General features: G+C 54.2%; 6 protein-coding genes across 6 annotated transcripts; 3 read left to right on the top strand and 3 right to left on the bottom strand.

Annotated features, from left to right (window-relative positions):
- Positions 1-313: 313 nt before the first annotated feature.
- POSPLADRAFT_1033861 (hypothetical protein) lies at positions 314-958 on the bottom strand (the record flags this gene model as incomplete). Its single annotated transcript, XM_024476966.1, has 4 exons — positions 314-351; positions 396-432; positions 521-726; positions 844-958. 4 exons carry the CDS (start codon positions 956-958, stop codon positions 314-316), a joined length of 396 nt encoding a protein of 131 aa, XP_024338976.1.
- Positions 959-1,163: 205 nt separating this feature from the next.
- On the bottom strand, positions 1,164-2,545 carry POSPLADRAFT_1143134 (hypothetical protein; the record flags this gene model as incomplete). The annotated part of the gene is made up of 6 exons (XM_024485517.1): positions 1,164-1,295; positions 1,353-1,487; positions 1,535-1,674; positions 1,730-1,990; positions 2,051-2,219; positions 2,276-2,545. 6 exons carry the CDS (start codon positions 2,543-2,545, stop codon positions 1,164-1,166), a joined length of 1,107 nt encoding a protein of 368 aa, XP_024338975.1.
- A 1,662-nt stretch (positions 2,546-4,207) lies between these two features.
- POSPLADRAFT_1039965 (hypothetical protein) lies at positions 4,208-4,974 on the top strand. The gene is made up of 4 exons (XM_024477636.1): positions 4,208-4,354; positions 4,409-4,688; positions 4,767-4,847; positions 4,900-4,974. Exons 1-2 carry the CDS (start codon positions 4,236-4,238, stop codon positions 4,581-4,583), a joined length of 294 nt encoding a protein of 97 aa, XP_024338974.1. The 5' UTR covers positions 4,208-4,235; the 3' UTR covers positions 4,584-4,688; positions 4,767-4,847; positions 4,900-4,974.
- A 91-nt stretch (positions 4,975-5,065) lies between these two features.
- POSPLADRAFT_1143467 (hypothetical protein) lies at positions 5,066-6,438 on the top strand (the record flags this gene model as incomplete). The annotated part of the gene is made up of 3 exons (XM_024485566.1): positions 5,066-5,236; positions 5,287-5,515; positions 5,570-6,438. 3 exons carry the CDS (start codon positions 5,066-5,068, stop codon positions 6,436-6,438), a joined length of 1,269 nt encoding a protein of 422 aa, XP_024338973.1.
- Positions 6,439-8,329: 1,891 nt separating this feature from the next.
- Positions 8,330-11,151, top strand: POSPLADRAFT_1181361 (hypothetical protein; the record flags this gene model as incomplete). Its single annotated transcript, XM_024488829.1, has 9 exons — positions 8,330-8,556; positions 9,125-9,211; positions 9,259-9,556; positions 9,613-9,655; positions 9,704-9,858; positions 9,917-10,245; positions 10,302-10,371; positions 10,421-10,657; positions 10,712-11,151. 9 exons carry the CDS (start codon positions 8,330-8,332, stop codon positions 11,042-11,044), a joined length of 1,779 nt encoding a protein of 592 aa, XP_024338972.1. The 3' UTR covers positions 11,045-11,151.
- A 1,379-nt stretch (positions 11,152-12,530) lies between these two features.
- POSPLADRAFT_1033858 (hypothetical protein) lies at positions 12,531-14,085 on the bottom strand (the record flags this gene model as incomplete). The annotated part of the gene is made up of 5 exons (XM_024476965.1): positions 12,531-12,657; positions 12,710-12,800; positions 12,862-12,940; positions 12,999-13,604; positions 13,681-14,085. The coding sequence occupies 5 exons, from the start codon at positions 14,083-14,085 to the stop codon at positions 12,531-12,533; spliced, it is 1,308 nt and encodes a 435-aa protein (XP_024338971.1).
- Positions 14,086-14,123: the final 38 nt, after the last annotated feature.

Here is a 14,123-nt window from a genome sequence, read left to right as displayed (position 1 = left end):
CTCGGCGTTCGCGCTGTGGCCCTTGCTGACCACGCCGCGGCTCAAGACTGTGGTGGCGCGCTTTGTTCCAAGCGTCGACGAGAGGCACGGATAAGTTATTGTATCAATGGCATAGGCGGCCGGCTACGATTCTACCGACAAAAGGCTTGTGGCACCTCCTACAGCTTGACGTTCAGATCGTGGCCATTGTGAAGATATAAAAAGGCCATCGTCACGTTTCTTTGTGTCTCTGCCGTCAACTCTTTCGCGAACTTCCCCAAAGTTTTGATCCCAATCATCGATACCTTCCGAGATGGACTACAACCCTCTAAATCTACTCGGGCCCGGAGTCCCCGGGAACGGTCAGATGTTCTACACGTACGAGGCTGTCATGCAACTCAATTGTTCGAACTGACCACGCAAGTAGACCCGAGCCGTTGTCCCAGTGCTCACCTGAGGAAAGAAGTCGAATCCCTAGCTCGGATCATGAGCTGCCCTTGTACACTCTCCCAACCTCCCACCTCTCCTGCCTTTGACTGACCCGAGACTTCAGATCAGAAGCCGAGCAGGCGGTGTGCCATCCGGCTGCTGTTTCCTCTCGTTCGACAGCTTCACTGCCTTCAATCTCGGAACAGGCACCCGAACGCACTACGGAAACCCAATTGGCGGAAGAGGGAGGCGGATCACTGCAGTTTGAAGAGATGAAATCTTCAGAGAATACAGATGGGGGTAGGCAGCAGTAGGTGGCTAGCCATAATCTAAGCATTGGACAGCGTGTCGGCGATGTGGCCCCCCCCCCTTGCTCATATGTGAGTCTCGTCATCATCTGGGTTGCATTGGTCTCCTTTGTACCGACTGTCTCACCTTTGTAGCGGCTGGTCCACACATTTTGCTCCTTTGGATTCTCTCTCCCCTTGAACGTGATCAGCCCCCCTCGCCATTGTGGCCAGTACCATACATTGTTTCCAGAGGCTTGCATTATTGTTGCCTTACATTGAGATCACAAGTGTCTCTAATTATAAATCTCGGTCTCAATCGCTAGCTACTGTGGCGCTTAATACTGTTCACGGATGAAAGTTCTCGTCAGGAGATGTGATTAACAAACTCACAGCCGCGAAGACGAGGTGCAGCACGACTGAACTATGTTTCATCTTGGTATTCCATACAACAACCAGAATTCTAGTCTACAGCCTTGCGGCCGCATCGTCTACGAAGGGATAGTCGGTGTATCCTTTTGGTGAGTCGGGCACGTAGTATGTGTTGCGATCACCTCTGACTATGGGCAGGTTCTTCGCGAGACGCAGCGGCAAATCGGGCTACATGAATTCATATCAGCGTCTGGTCCCAATAGCAATGACTAACTCAGCGCTAACATTGGAGATGAACAACCTGCCGAATGCGACTAGTTCGCCGGTCTTCTCGGACGCCTCTAATGCCGTGTCTCGCGTGAAGCCCCCGGCTGAAATGAGCAGACGCGGCGCCCAAATCGTGCGCAGGAAGTCGTTCGACTGAATAAAAGGTCAGCGTTGTGTGGAAAAGGACCCGGCGGACATACCTCGTGCGCAAGCACCGTGCGGTCCGTGCCGCCTGAGACACGCGGCTCAACGAGGTGCACATACGCGAACTCGGGGTGCGATTCGGCAATACGCGACACAAAGTAAGAGAACGTGGGTTTCGGGTCTTCCATTCGCATGCCTGACAGAGTGCGTCAGCAAGGGGAGATCGCATGGTTGCAAATGTGGAGGCCCACTCTGGAAATCCCCCCAAGGGCTCAGACGGATGCCAACTTTGGTAGCACCGACAGCGTTCACCACAGAGTTGATGACGTCAAGCCCGAAGCGGCAGCGATTCTCTACAGAGCCGCCGTATTCATCTGTACGCTTGTTGCTCACGTCCTGGAGGAACTGGTCGATGAGATAGCCGTTCGCCCCGTGCACCTCGACGCCGTCAAAGCCCGCGCGAATGGAGTTGATTGCAGCCGTGGTGTACAGCTGAATGTATTCCTCAATTTCTATATCGATTGGTTTGAGTGAGTGAGACTCGATCAGTGACAGGATTGCAGAATGCCAACCTGGGACGGTCAATGGGCGGGGCTTTGCCTTCCCGTCGCCTATGGGGATGTCAGATGCAGAGTGGACATCAAAGCCATCCTTCGCTAGTACAGAGGGAGTCGCAGCCCTGCCGAGGGCCCACAGTTGGCAGAAGATACGGGATCCGTTGGCATGAACGGCGTCCGTAACCTGACGCAGCAAGTGTACATTTTTAGCACAGCGAATAGACAGTGCAGTTGACGTACGCGTCTCCAGGCCGCGACTTGTTCGTCGTTCCAGATACCTGGAACATAATCGTACCCTCCTGCTTTGGCGGCAATAAAAGTGGCCTCCGTAATCAGCAGCGTACCGGGCACGGATGCGCGCTGTGCGTAGTATTCTACTGCTAGATCACCATGTACATGCGCCTTGTTCGCACGACATCGGGTAAGAGGTGCTAGTACTACCCGGTGGGACAGAGTGTATGATCCCACTCTGGTTGGCTGAAAGAGCTTAGGTACGACTGCAGAAGACATTGGGCTCGGGAGAGAAGAAAAGTGCGGAGGAATACACGTTATTGCTCGCGCTAGTCTCGGGGATTGCTAGGCCTAGTCTCTTATCTATCTCAGTACCGTGCTGAGTCAGTTCATCATAAGTTCATCGATGGCGTTTCTCTTACCAATATCAATGAACTTACCTTACCTGTGATAGTGCGTATACGGCGTTCGCTAAAATATGAGTCTGCTTACTTTGTTCCACGTCTGATCCGAGTTGCTGCAGGAAGTACCACGCCACTGTACACCACGACGGGAGAAAAGACTCGGCGCCGAAGCATTCACTCGCCGCAACGCCAGCAGCTTATGGTGCTGCGAAGGGTCGTGAAAAAATACCTAAGCAACCTTTAGATCGCCCTGCAACCTTACTTGAGCGGTCACGCAGCCTTGAGAATTCCGAGTTTCAGACAATATTAGACGCCGGACACGGTCCCACATCTGCCAATCCTGGCGTCAAGGATTGTCCAGCTTGGAACACCAGTGCACCAGATCCTGATATACGTGCCGATCATCATTCTGCAAGTCCATCATTACGCCTGGTCAAAAGCAACGTATGATGCGAAGCATCCTCGTTCCACCTGTGCTGTGGATTGGAAGCCATGGTCATTGCTGTTTTGATTCAAAACAAGGGACGCAGAGCCGTGGGAACTTACTACTATTGCTCAAGGACGACATCGTCGCTGTCCGCAGACAAAAAAGAGTTTCGCTTGGATCACATTGAGCGTATATACATTGGACATAGCAATTAGCCTGCGAAGGGCAAAACGGCGCTGCTCACGAAGAGCAAGATAGGAAAAAATTGACCCAATGCTCGGACGACATCGCGACAGAACAAGAGTAGTCTGAATCGAGTTTCGCAAGCGACAGACGTCATAACAGCGAGCCGCGAAGTGCACTGAAGGACGGGAAACGCATGCGGCCATCATCCACCTTGTCCAAACCTCATACGAGGCTACACCCACGTCGCGCATTGCGCGCCGTGCGCGATCGTCAATAGCATGTGCCCTCCGAAGAGGAGCACACGAGACTGGACACAACAATGGAGACGACCACATACCACTCCGCAGAGCGACCCGCCCAGTCCCCGCGACCATTCCAAACCCCCCACACTTGTCAGCGTGATCCACTGCTCCCTCGTCTATACTAGAGTCTTCAGGATCGACGAGTGACTCCGTGTGAGCGTGAGCGCCAGCTCGTCGATGCAGTCTTCGGTTGTTGTCTGGTACGCCGCTGCGGTCCGTCAAGACCGAGCCCAGCTAGAGCTCATCGAGGGAGACTAGAATTCTCAGACCTTAGCCCGCTCACAGAGAATGCTGCGCGAGGCGGCCTGTGTGGTGTGAGCATCGCGGCTTTCGCCCTGTCGCGGTCGCATCCAGCGACATGGAAGTTTGTGAAAGACTCTGAGCTGGCGGACCCGCCTTTTATGTATTTTAGCGGTATTGTTCTTTCCCAAAAAGGATATGCTTGATCGGCATCGTCTGATAGCCGCTGGTAGCCGCGTGCAGCATACGAGAATGCTCGCACTGATACTTACGATTCAGCCATGTCTGGACGGCATTTATCCACGAAAGATTGAAACATCTCATTCCGAGTTTCGACACGCTACGACTTCCACGGGGAGCGGCAGACAACCCAAGCCTTATCTGAACTGTGAACACATGCGACATGTATAATGTATCTCAGTGAATCACTTCCCAATCAGACAAGAGATACAGAAGGCGTGTATCCAATCTACAAAATGCTCCTGCTCCAAAATGTGCCAATTGATTCAAACAAATTGCAAGTTTGGGGCTGGAAGCACTGGGTTTAACGACTTCATCCCAAGTGACAGGCAGAGCAACCCACCCATCCAAATCTGTATGCATACTTTAACGACGCAGGTAGTGAGGACCCTCTAGTCAGCACTCGCACGCCACCAAATCAGACGCAAGTCTCAGCCCTGAGAGTCCACCACACGCCTCGTGCTGGGAGAGAGCGGGGTCTAGCGGGTCGAGCTGGCCGGTGCATGTCGGAATCTTGAGCTATTTCCGCGTAGGTCAATGAGATGGGCGGTCTGTTAAAAGGTACGAGCATCAGTGCGATGCCTGCTCCGCGTAATGACATCGACACGCTTGGGCCCGAGAAGCTGAGCCGCACACGCAGGACATAGCGTGCGCAGTGGTCAATCAGAGGGTCCTAGAGCTGTTTCCTGGGAGAGAAACACCTTTTACGGTTTGTCTTGTTCTCCGCGCCGCCACAATAACAGGCCCACTGCCTGGCAACCAGTCTATTCTGTCCAATTAGTCTGCATTTATCAGCTGTCGGTGGTTTTGTCGACTCTGAAGAAGTCCACATACCGCTGATCTGGCTGTGCGCGGGGTTCCAAGCATGATAATGGAAGGCACTTGCTCCGACAACGTGAGCGCTTACCGGGCGCTTATGGACATGTCTCCCTGGTCATAAAGCGAGCGACGTGAGCAATTCACCCCACATCGTGTATCATTCACCACTTATCGCACAACCATGCATTACCAACAGAGAACCCAGCCCTTCGCACACCTCGACGACTCCCAACTATATGGGTCACCTCCCGCTTTCCCATATCCTTCGCCACCGACGCCACCGAGTCTCATCCTCTCGCAATTGTCCTACTCTCGCCCAGCCTATGAACAAAGTCATCAGGAGTGGGATCAGGTATGTCAGATCACATCCTGTTCAATGTCTCCGTTGACACTCCGAAACAGTTCGTATGCCCCGAGGTCAACTATACCTCGATCCAGAACAGTCCTCACTGTTCATCGTCGCTCAGAGAGCACGATTGGCCATACTCACGACCAACGTCAGGGATGCCGTACCCCATGTACATGCCAACGGCCTCATTTCCGACTGTCACCTCGCCCAGTGAAGTCCATGGCTGTGAATTTATCCGCGAGGGTAACCAGGCTGACGAAGATATCTGGGCATATTTGGAGGGTAAGTGGTCATATATATAGCTGCTAGGCCAAGTTCTTATCTCGTGATTATCAGGCATGCCCAGCTCTACGCTTGGGCTAGCACAAACACCAAGTCCTGTGATGCGTGGGACAGTCTCGCCTGCGCCGCTGTGGTCCTCACCAACCTCCGGACCATCTACACAGCGATATACCATGTGGAACGAACGGGTTGTCGTGTCGAGCCGCCGCGCAATGGCGGCTTGCACGTCACCATCAGGCTCAGGTACACATCGCGTACCCAGCTTGGTCTCGTCTGGCCTCCCTGCGGGAGCGCGGACAAAGACAAACACCGAATACGAAGAAAGCGTACCAAATGCCGGTATCACCGGCATCGCGGGCGGTTTTTTCAACAACAACCACCATAGTCGCTACATCGAGGCCGTCGACGTACACACCACTGGCAACGACAATCACGTTGCCACTGCGGTCCGACCTGCCACTAAGAAACCTCGATCATCTTCCTCATCAGCTCTTGCGCGAACCAAGACGCGTTCAAAGACGATGAGCAAGCGATCAGAGCGCCTCCCAATGCAAGCTGCCAACGATGTCGAGCAGGCCACGCAGCAGGTGCTGCGCAAGCAGAAGCGGAAGGCGCCCGACGACGCCGGCGCCGACAGACCCTGCGCTGCGAAGAAAGCCAAGTGCTCTAACACAGGTCGTAAGAAGTATCCCTGCCTACTCAAGTGCGGACACAAGGCAATCAGACGGTATGATATCGAGCGACACATGGCCCTCTCCTGCCCTTTGAGGCCCAGTACAAGCCGAAAACCCTTCCCATGCTCCATCTGTGGCGGTGGGTTTTCGCGAAATGATGCGCTCATTCGACATATGAGGGACCGGTCCGAGAAGTGTTTCGACGCCGAGAGACTCGACGCCGACTCTGGTGGATACAACGACCACTAAGAACCTAGACACGCATGCTTACCAGGCGATTTCTTTTCCTTCCCTTGATTCTGGATCTCTTCGTTTCAGTCCTCCCTCCGTAAGTCTTGGGATTCTGCACTTTGGTACTCCTCACTGAACTCTATTCGCATTGATTTCTTCAGACGCCCTTCACGCACACATCAATATACCCACATACCTTATACCCGAAATACCCATCCTCGATGCATCGCAGCCTTCTTCCAAGGCATGTGCCTTTTCTCCGCAGTTGCGTCTCAGATACCCTACGCCGTAGATGTTCTGCAAAGATTCGGATCGTTAGCTTGTAACCTAGCAGACTGTTTGGTGTCGCAATCGATTGTATGATTTCAGTTGAACAGGAGTGTCTGTATTTGCATTGGCATCCGACGTTCACCTCAGTGAAGGTTTGCTACAATGTAAATCGTCCTCCGCAAAGGTACACGGTCTCTTAGAATATCGTATAGTTTGGCAGCCGTGGTGAAGACTTTGCGGGTATCGTTGAACAATGCGCTGCCAGCATCGAACACGAGTCTAGACATGCGATCACGCGCAATCGCATCCAAGATCAACGCTGGGTTCATGGAAGGTGCTTCGCAGCGCATAGCACCGGTCTCGACAGGATATAACAAAACGGAGAAACATCGACGTCTGGACGAGATTGATGGTAGATCGTAGACCCACGACGGCATGTGACGGACGCGATAGAACAAAGACCTGCACTGGAAATCCCAAATGCCTCAAGGTGACTGTTCGTGTTGCCTGTATGAAAATGACGCAACTCCCGGCGTTTTGATGACAGTAGACATCTGCCAGACGGCCAAAGCTGTGTCACATGCTCCATTATAACACACGCTCACAGCACAATAGGTGAACACGTAGGAGACCTTATGTGGGTTCATGTTAAGAATGGAGCTCAGGCCTTGGAAGGCCGAGTTAAGTAGATCGATAGTCGAATAACTCACCTGAAGTGTTCTATTGTGGTAGGTGCGAAGACAATAATGCAACAAAACTTTGATTGGTTGTGAATCACTATTGGATCTTCTGGTCGTATACCCTACGGTCCAAGCGTTGTGCGAAGCGCAACGAAGGTCAAAGCCAGGCGCCGATAAAGACTAGTAGTACTGTCCAGGTCGTTGCTCGTTCGAGGTCTGAGACGCACCGTTATAAGCCCTGGCGTTGCGATCGGTGTTCCCGAGTGCGTCGTTGTTCCAAAGGCCTACTAGTAAACAAGCGACGAAAATGTCCAAGTCATCTGCGGGGATCGTCCCTCCCGAAAGCACGGTGGTACAAAATCGAGCTGCAAAGTTTGCGACGATGGATATCGCCTCCACGTGGTTCTCGGCTTGCCCCGATGGTTAAACTCGTTTCGTGTTACGTCTTGGCCTTCAAGCTCACCCAAGCATATGCTCACAGATACTCTATACCCATAGAGTATTGCACTTTAGTTTGTACTGTAATATCTCAAAATTCTTGCATGCAACAAAGTTCTAGCAATGCAAGAAGGTGTTAAGGCTAAGCGTACAACATGTTCCCCTCAACTTTGACATTAACGGAAGTAGCGAGGTGCAAAAGATTATCCGTGAACAGCAATGTACAGACCATACATGACAATGAAGCAACAGGGCAGTAACAAGTTCAGTCAGTCAATTGTGGACTTCGGTCAGGAGCGCGGGCTCCTATCTCCTTCCCTAATGCGGCACATCCGGCGAATTCATCTTATCTGAGATAAGTTGCCGCCCGCAATTATGATTTCGGAAGGCCGTCTGTACGCCAGCGCCTGCTCTCAAGAACAGAGGGGCCGGATTGACTCGACTGTATCTCGGTGGCCCATATAGTTGCGAGGAACGGTGGGCAAGCATCCAAGTTCTCATATCTTCGAAAACCTGCCGCTATGTCGTCGACCCCGCCGAACTACAAGAAGGCAGATCCAATTCTGCTGACGCTCTTCGCCAACCGGTTCATGAGCGTCGCAGAGGCGATGGGCCGCTCCTTGCAGCAGACCGCGATTAGCACCAATATCAAGGAGCGGCTGGACTTTTCCTGTGCGTTGTTCGCGCCGGACGGTGATTTGGTGGCGAATGCGCCTTTCATTCCCATTCATTTGGGATCTATGAGCTTGTGAGTACCGCCGTTCGCGTTGTGTATGATCGCTGCATACATTAGGCACATGATATCACCATCCATAGCACACGATCGCGACGTCGCGCTTGATATCGATGTCGCCTTGAGGCTTAGGACATCTGATGGTTGGGCAGATCACCTCAGGAGACTGCTCACAATCTCTTGCGAGCTCCCTTCGCTTGATCGTGGTTTCACGTTATCGAAGCTGGCGACGCGCATCTTCCTAAATCCCTCATCGTAAGGCGGTATACAGAAGGTTGTAATGAGCGAGCAAAGGCTGCCCAAGGGTAGCCATCGTCGTGGTTCTCGCAATGATACTCGCGGGGTCATTTCATGCTGTTCTTGATGCACGAATGGCATTCCTGCTCAGCGCAGTGTTGTTTAAGCTTCCCGGAGTCTGTATACCTGACGTCACACAACGTGCAGTTCAACGACCACACTGAACTATTATTAAATCTCTCGATAATGTGCTAGCAAGCGTTCTGAAGGAAGCACCGCGCGGTCTCCCACTTTGCGAATGATCGCCGATCTGCTCCTTTCCTGATTACTGACAATGTACAACCAGTGCCGTTCGCTACCAGATGCAACTGCATGGCAAGGACCTCAAGCCCGGTGACGTCTTTATGACCAACTCGCCCTCTGCTGGTGGCTCGTAAGCCCTTTCCTCCATTCCACCGTCCCGCGCTCACGTCCCCCCAGGCATCTCCCCGATATTACGATAATTAGTCCTGTCTTCGACACCCAGACCGGCAAGGTCATATTCTTCACCGCGTCTCGTGGACACCACGCAGACATTGGCGGGATCCTGCCCGGCTCGATGCCACCGACTTCGACGAGCATCTTCGAGGAGGGCGCGGAGATCGTCAGCTTCAAGATCGTGAGCGGCGGCGTGTATGACCATGATGGTCTAGTGGAGTATATGGTCAATAAGCCCGCGCAGTATCCTGGCAGCTCGGGTTGCAGGAACATCAAGGATGTCGAGAGTGACCTCAAGGCCGTAAGTTGACTGTGTGGGCATGTAGACTAATTCGGTCACTGACGAGAATCCTGCAGCAAATCGCGGCGAACCACAAGGGCATTCAGCTTATTCAAGCCAGTAAGTTCAGCGAATATACCCAAATATTTCCGTGCTAACCAACCGCAGTCGTCGATGACTACGGTCTTGAGACCGTTCAGGAATACATGTATCACATCCGTGCTAACGCGGAGGTTTCTGTGCGCAATCTTCTCAAGGATGTCGTGAAGCGCGCTGGCACCAACGTCCTTGAAGCCATCGACTATCTTGACGACGGTTCTCCGGTTCGTTGCATCTCCATCGTCGACTTCTTACATTTCGACGCTAATATTTACCATGCAGATTCAACTACGCGTGGAGATCAACGAAGAAGACGGATCTGCGATCTGTGACTTCGAGGGCACGGGCTGTGAGGTCCGAGGGAACCTGAACGCGCCGATTTCTGTTGTACATTCGGCTGTGATCTACTGCATGCGCGCGATGCTGGACATGGACATCCCGCTTAACGCGGGCTGCCTTGTACCGATCACGGTCAAGATCCCAGAGGGCTCGCTCCTCTCCCCTTCGCGCACCGCAGCCGTATGTGGTGGAAACGTGCTGACGTCGCAGCGCTTGGTGGATGTCGTGCTCAAAGCATTCCACGCATGCGCCGCGAGCCAGGGCTGTACCAAGTGCGTATGAACCACCTTGGCGTCGTCAGAATACAGGCACTGATAGAGTGGGACAGTAACCTGACGTTCGGAGCCGGTGGGAAGGACAAGGATGGAAACAACGTCGTCGGGTGGGGATACTATGAGGTATGTTTTTCCCCATTGTCCCTTGCACTGCAGCTCATGGATGTTATAGACGATCGCCGGTGGCTCGGGCGCAGGCCCCGGCTGGCACGGAACATCAGGCATCCACACGCACATCACCAACACTCGCATTGGTGATGTCGAGATCCTCGAGCGGCGCTACCCCGTGCTCGTTCACCAGTTCGCGATCCGTGAAGGCTCGGGCGGCAAGGGGAAGTGGCGTGGAGGTGACGGCGTCGTGCGTGAGCTCGAATTCACGGAGGGCCTGCAGGTGTCCATCCTCTCTGAGGTGAGCTCTTATGGACCTATTACATCGAGCAACCGGCTGACATTAACTTAACAGCGACGCACACGCCAACCATATGGCATGGAGGGCGGCAATCCTGGTGCCATGGGACGCAACACGTGGGTTAAGCAGCCCCGCAAGGAGGACGGAGACTTGCCCGAGGACGCTGACGAGCGGCAGCCGCTCAAACCGCGGAAGATCAATATCGGGGGGAAGGCGACGGTATGGATGGGCAAGGGCGACAAGTTGCTGATTGAGACACCAGGCGCGGGAGCGTGGGGCGCACTCGACCCTGAGGCTGCAGAAGCAGATCCGGACCACAGTCATGTCAAGGCATGGGCACCGAGGGGTAGTCTTGCGGAGAGGGAGGCAGCGCAGGCTGGTTTCTAGAAATGCTATACGATAGGGAAGAAATGAAACAGTGTAGCGTGTCTTCGTAGCCTTGTATCTGTATTCATGCGTTGATACTGTATAATCAAGCAAATTGTTCCTTGGGACAAGTCTCGCAGCGCTCAGGTTAGTCGAGACTGATGCCGAAAAAGGGCATTCACCTGGGTCCTGGGCGTCTGAGCTAAGTATATGCGTGGCGAAGCCACTGTTTTACCTCTGAGCTTTAGAGAGCCCATCCTCTGACCATCAAAAAGGGCGCTCTATTGTAGGCTGCCTAGGGGAGACAACCTCTGAGCATCTACCGACAGGACCAATGCCGCGAGGCTCATCACCCACAGGTCGTCGCCCACGCCAGACATGGATATCCGCAGCCCGCGTAGGTTGAGGGAACTGTCTATCAGTCTGCTCTCAGGAGACTATCGCCCACGACCTTCCCAGTGAGCGGGCTACGGTCTGAGTGTTCAAGTCCCTCTTGATTGGCTCTAGCTGAGTCCCGTCGACAACGACGGCGCGACGTTTCAGAAACCCAGCCGTGGACTTCTCCAAGATATCTTGGGCCAGCGATGGACCTGTAGACTCCTCTGGTCGGCCCGTGATTCGTGAACCACGCGTTGCCTGGTGGACGAGGGTGTAGCCCCAAAGGCACAAAAGTGCTACTATCCCTCCCCCCTAGCGGCTTTGGAACACGTTGCAGGGATTGGGCAGTCAACCGCCTGCATTACTCCTCTCGTGGTGCTTCCGTCTGTGCTCCTACTAATCAGGAGCGCACACCCCTTGCTTCCTGATCCTGCATCAGTCGCTCGAGAAGTGTCGACGGATTCCCCGAGACGGGGTTGCACAGAGAGTGCGGCATTGTAGGTGGTGACTATCCTTCAGCGCAGTTCGCGGGATGCATTTAGCTTCGTGCCCGTGCATAGCCCGATTCAGACCATTTTGTGCTATCGGCATGTGCCAATTTTTGGAATCGTTGCTCCTGGTGAGCTTGACCTCGCATGCTCGGAGAAAATGACTTTGGTGAGACGTTCGGCTTCGAACAAATAACGAACATTAACCAAGCGCTGCAACAGGTATCTAAACCTGATGCATGTGCCTTTCAGGACACTATAATCTAGCATTTATGGCAGGTTTAGGCACACATCTTTGGTGCAATTGAATTTCAGGTATCACTGCGCTGTACACGGCTCAGGGTCAGAGATTCATACAGAAGGCAGCAATGCAGGTAGGGTCTATCATTCACTGCACTCCACGGCTTTCAAAGCTGGCTTCGTGCCAGTGGGCAACTCAATTCAGACTACCCCTTGCTCTCTCAGAGTACCATAATTTCAAAATACCATTGCTCTTCGCACTGCATGGGCTTGTTAAAGTGGACCACTACTACAAATTAACTGTCAATCACAACATGGATCCGTGTAGTTCGGCTCAATACTCAGTTGTATGTTAATTGGAACGTCTCCGAATTATCCACATGGATTACAATCGTATTGAGTCAAGAACTCTCGCCCACGCCTCCTCGTGCTGCCGCCATGCGTTCCTCGAAGAACGCGCGTATGTCCGATTCCGTGACCTCCTTGCCCTCCTGGGCGAATGGACGCAGGTGACTCATGAGCTCGTCTCTGCGCGGCACCGTCAGTATTCAGGCTAGGAATTGTGTACTCTGATACTCACCGCATCTGGTTGAACGCCCTGATGCCATCTAGAGCGCGCTCGCGGGGCAGCCGCAGCAAAGCGCGCATGCCGAGTTCCTCTAGGGAGAGACCTATGCTCGCGTTGATGCTCAGCGCGCTCTGAAATGATCTGATGCAAGCAGTTTCACGTACCGGAGTCTGGATCCTCTGGGGGCTCGTATGTCTCTTCTTCCTCGAGCAGGCATGGGTATGTTTCGAATGATAACAAGCACTGTCATAAGGGCGTGAGGAGATGCACGGAAAAGGTATATGGGAACAGATGCACGTACCGAGGAGCATTGACACCAACGGTCCCGAAATCCCTCAGTCAGAAAAACGTCGCCCTCACCACACACGTCCTCCTCGCCCGAGCTCGTAGCCGCACCATCCATTTTGCTCAATGACTTATCAAAAATCTGTTGCGCGAGAGAATTCACTGGCGGGGCGAGGCACGCCGGAGAGGACGACGCCTCAGGCGAGACACGCGCTCGCTTCGCATTCGGCGCGTCACTCTCGCCCTTTGTGGGCGAGCGCGCCCGCTTCTCCCCAACGCCGGTGTCCAAGCCTTTCCGCGCCTCCACCGTCTCGACTTCCACGTTCGCACCGCTCTCAGCTTCCCGTCCGATGACGCTCCACGGGCCGCCGGGAACGTCGCGCACGACCATGAGCGCCCCCGGCGTCCCCGCGTACCGGCGCACAACGGGGATCGACCGTACGCACGCGGCGCATATGAGCGCATCGTAGTTGTCGGCACGAATGAGCGGAGGCGGGAGGTCATTTGACGATGCCTCCGAGGCAGCATCGTCCACCTCCTGCGCGGGCACACCCGCCTCGGGCGTGGACGCGCGAGAGAGAGGGCGCTCGCGGAGGCTAAGACATGACTCGTGGAACCAGTCCTGCAACGAGAAGCGAAAGTTACACAGACACGGTGTCAGCGAGCGCGGCACACCCCGCACGCCCGGGCCCGCGTACCTCGCAAGTGAGACACTGGATCATCGTCTCGCGCTCGCGCGCGGCGTCGTACGCGCGGCCGCAGCGGCAGAATGCGCCGCGGAAGTTCTGGCCGTACGCGTTGCGCGTGTTCTCTGGCTCGGGCGTGCGGTGGAGCGCGCAGAGGTGCGCGAGCGCGGCGGTGGGACAGTCACAGCGGAAAGCGCGCTTTGGAAACAGCTCCAGCTGCTCGTGGTCAGTGTGGCAGGCGATAGAGCATGCCGCACAGATCCCACGCGGGACGGCGCAGGTAAGGCAGAGGTAGACAGCCTGGCGGATATGCCCAAGGGCGTGGGTACACTGAGAGAACTGGTGCGGTAGCGCTTCTGCCGCAGCCTGAACGAGGGAGGTTTGCGAGTCGAGAATGGCGGAGATTGTCTGCGACATGGTTTGCAACAGCAGGTAGATTTGTTGTCTGAGTGCAT

Source organism: Postia placenta (genome assembly GCF_002117355.1).
Source record: "Postia placenta MAD-698-R-SB12 unplaced genomic scaffold POSPLAscaffold_7, whole genome shotgun sequence".
NCBI lineage: Eukaryota > Fungi > Basidiomycota > Agaricomycetes > Polyporales > Adustoporiaceae > Rhodonia > Rhodonia placenta.
Note: the sequence above shows the minus strand (reverse complement) of the source record. Positions and strands in the feature narration are given on the sequence as shown.

Coding starts and splice junctions, on each gene's coding strand:
- POSPLADRAFT_1039965 (XM_024477636.1), top strand. CDS start 4,236: ATGTATCTCAGTGAATCACTTCCCAATCAGACAAGAGATACAGAAGGC. Junction 4,355..4,408: donor AACAAATTGCAAGTTTGGGG/CTGGAAGCACTG, acceptor AGAGCAACCCAC/CCATCCAAATCTGTATGCAT.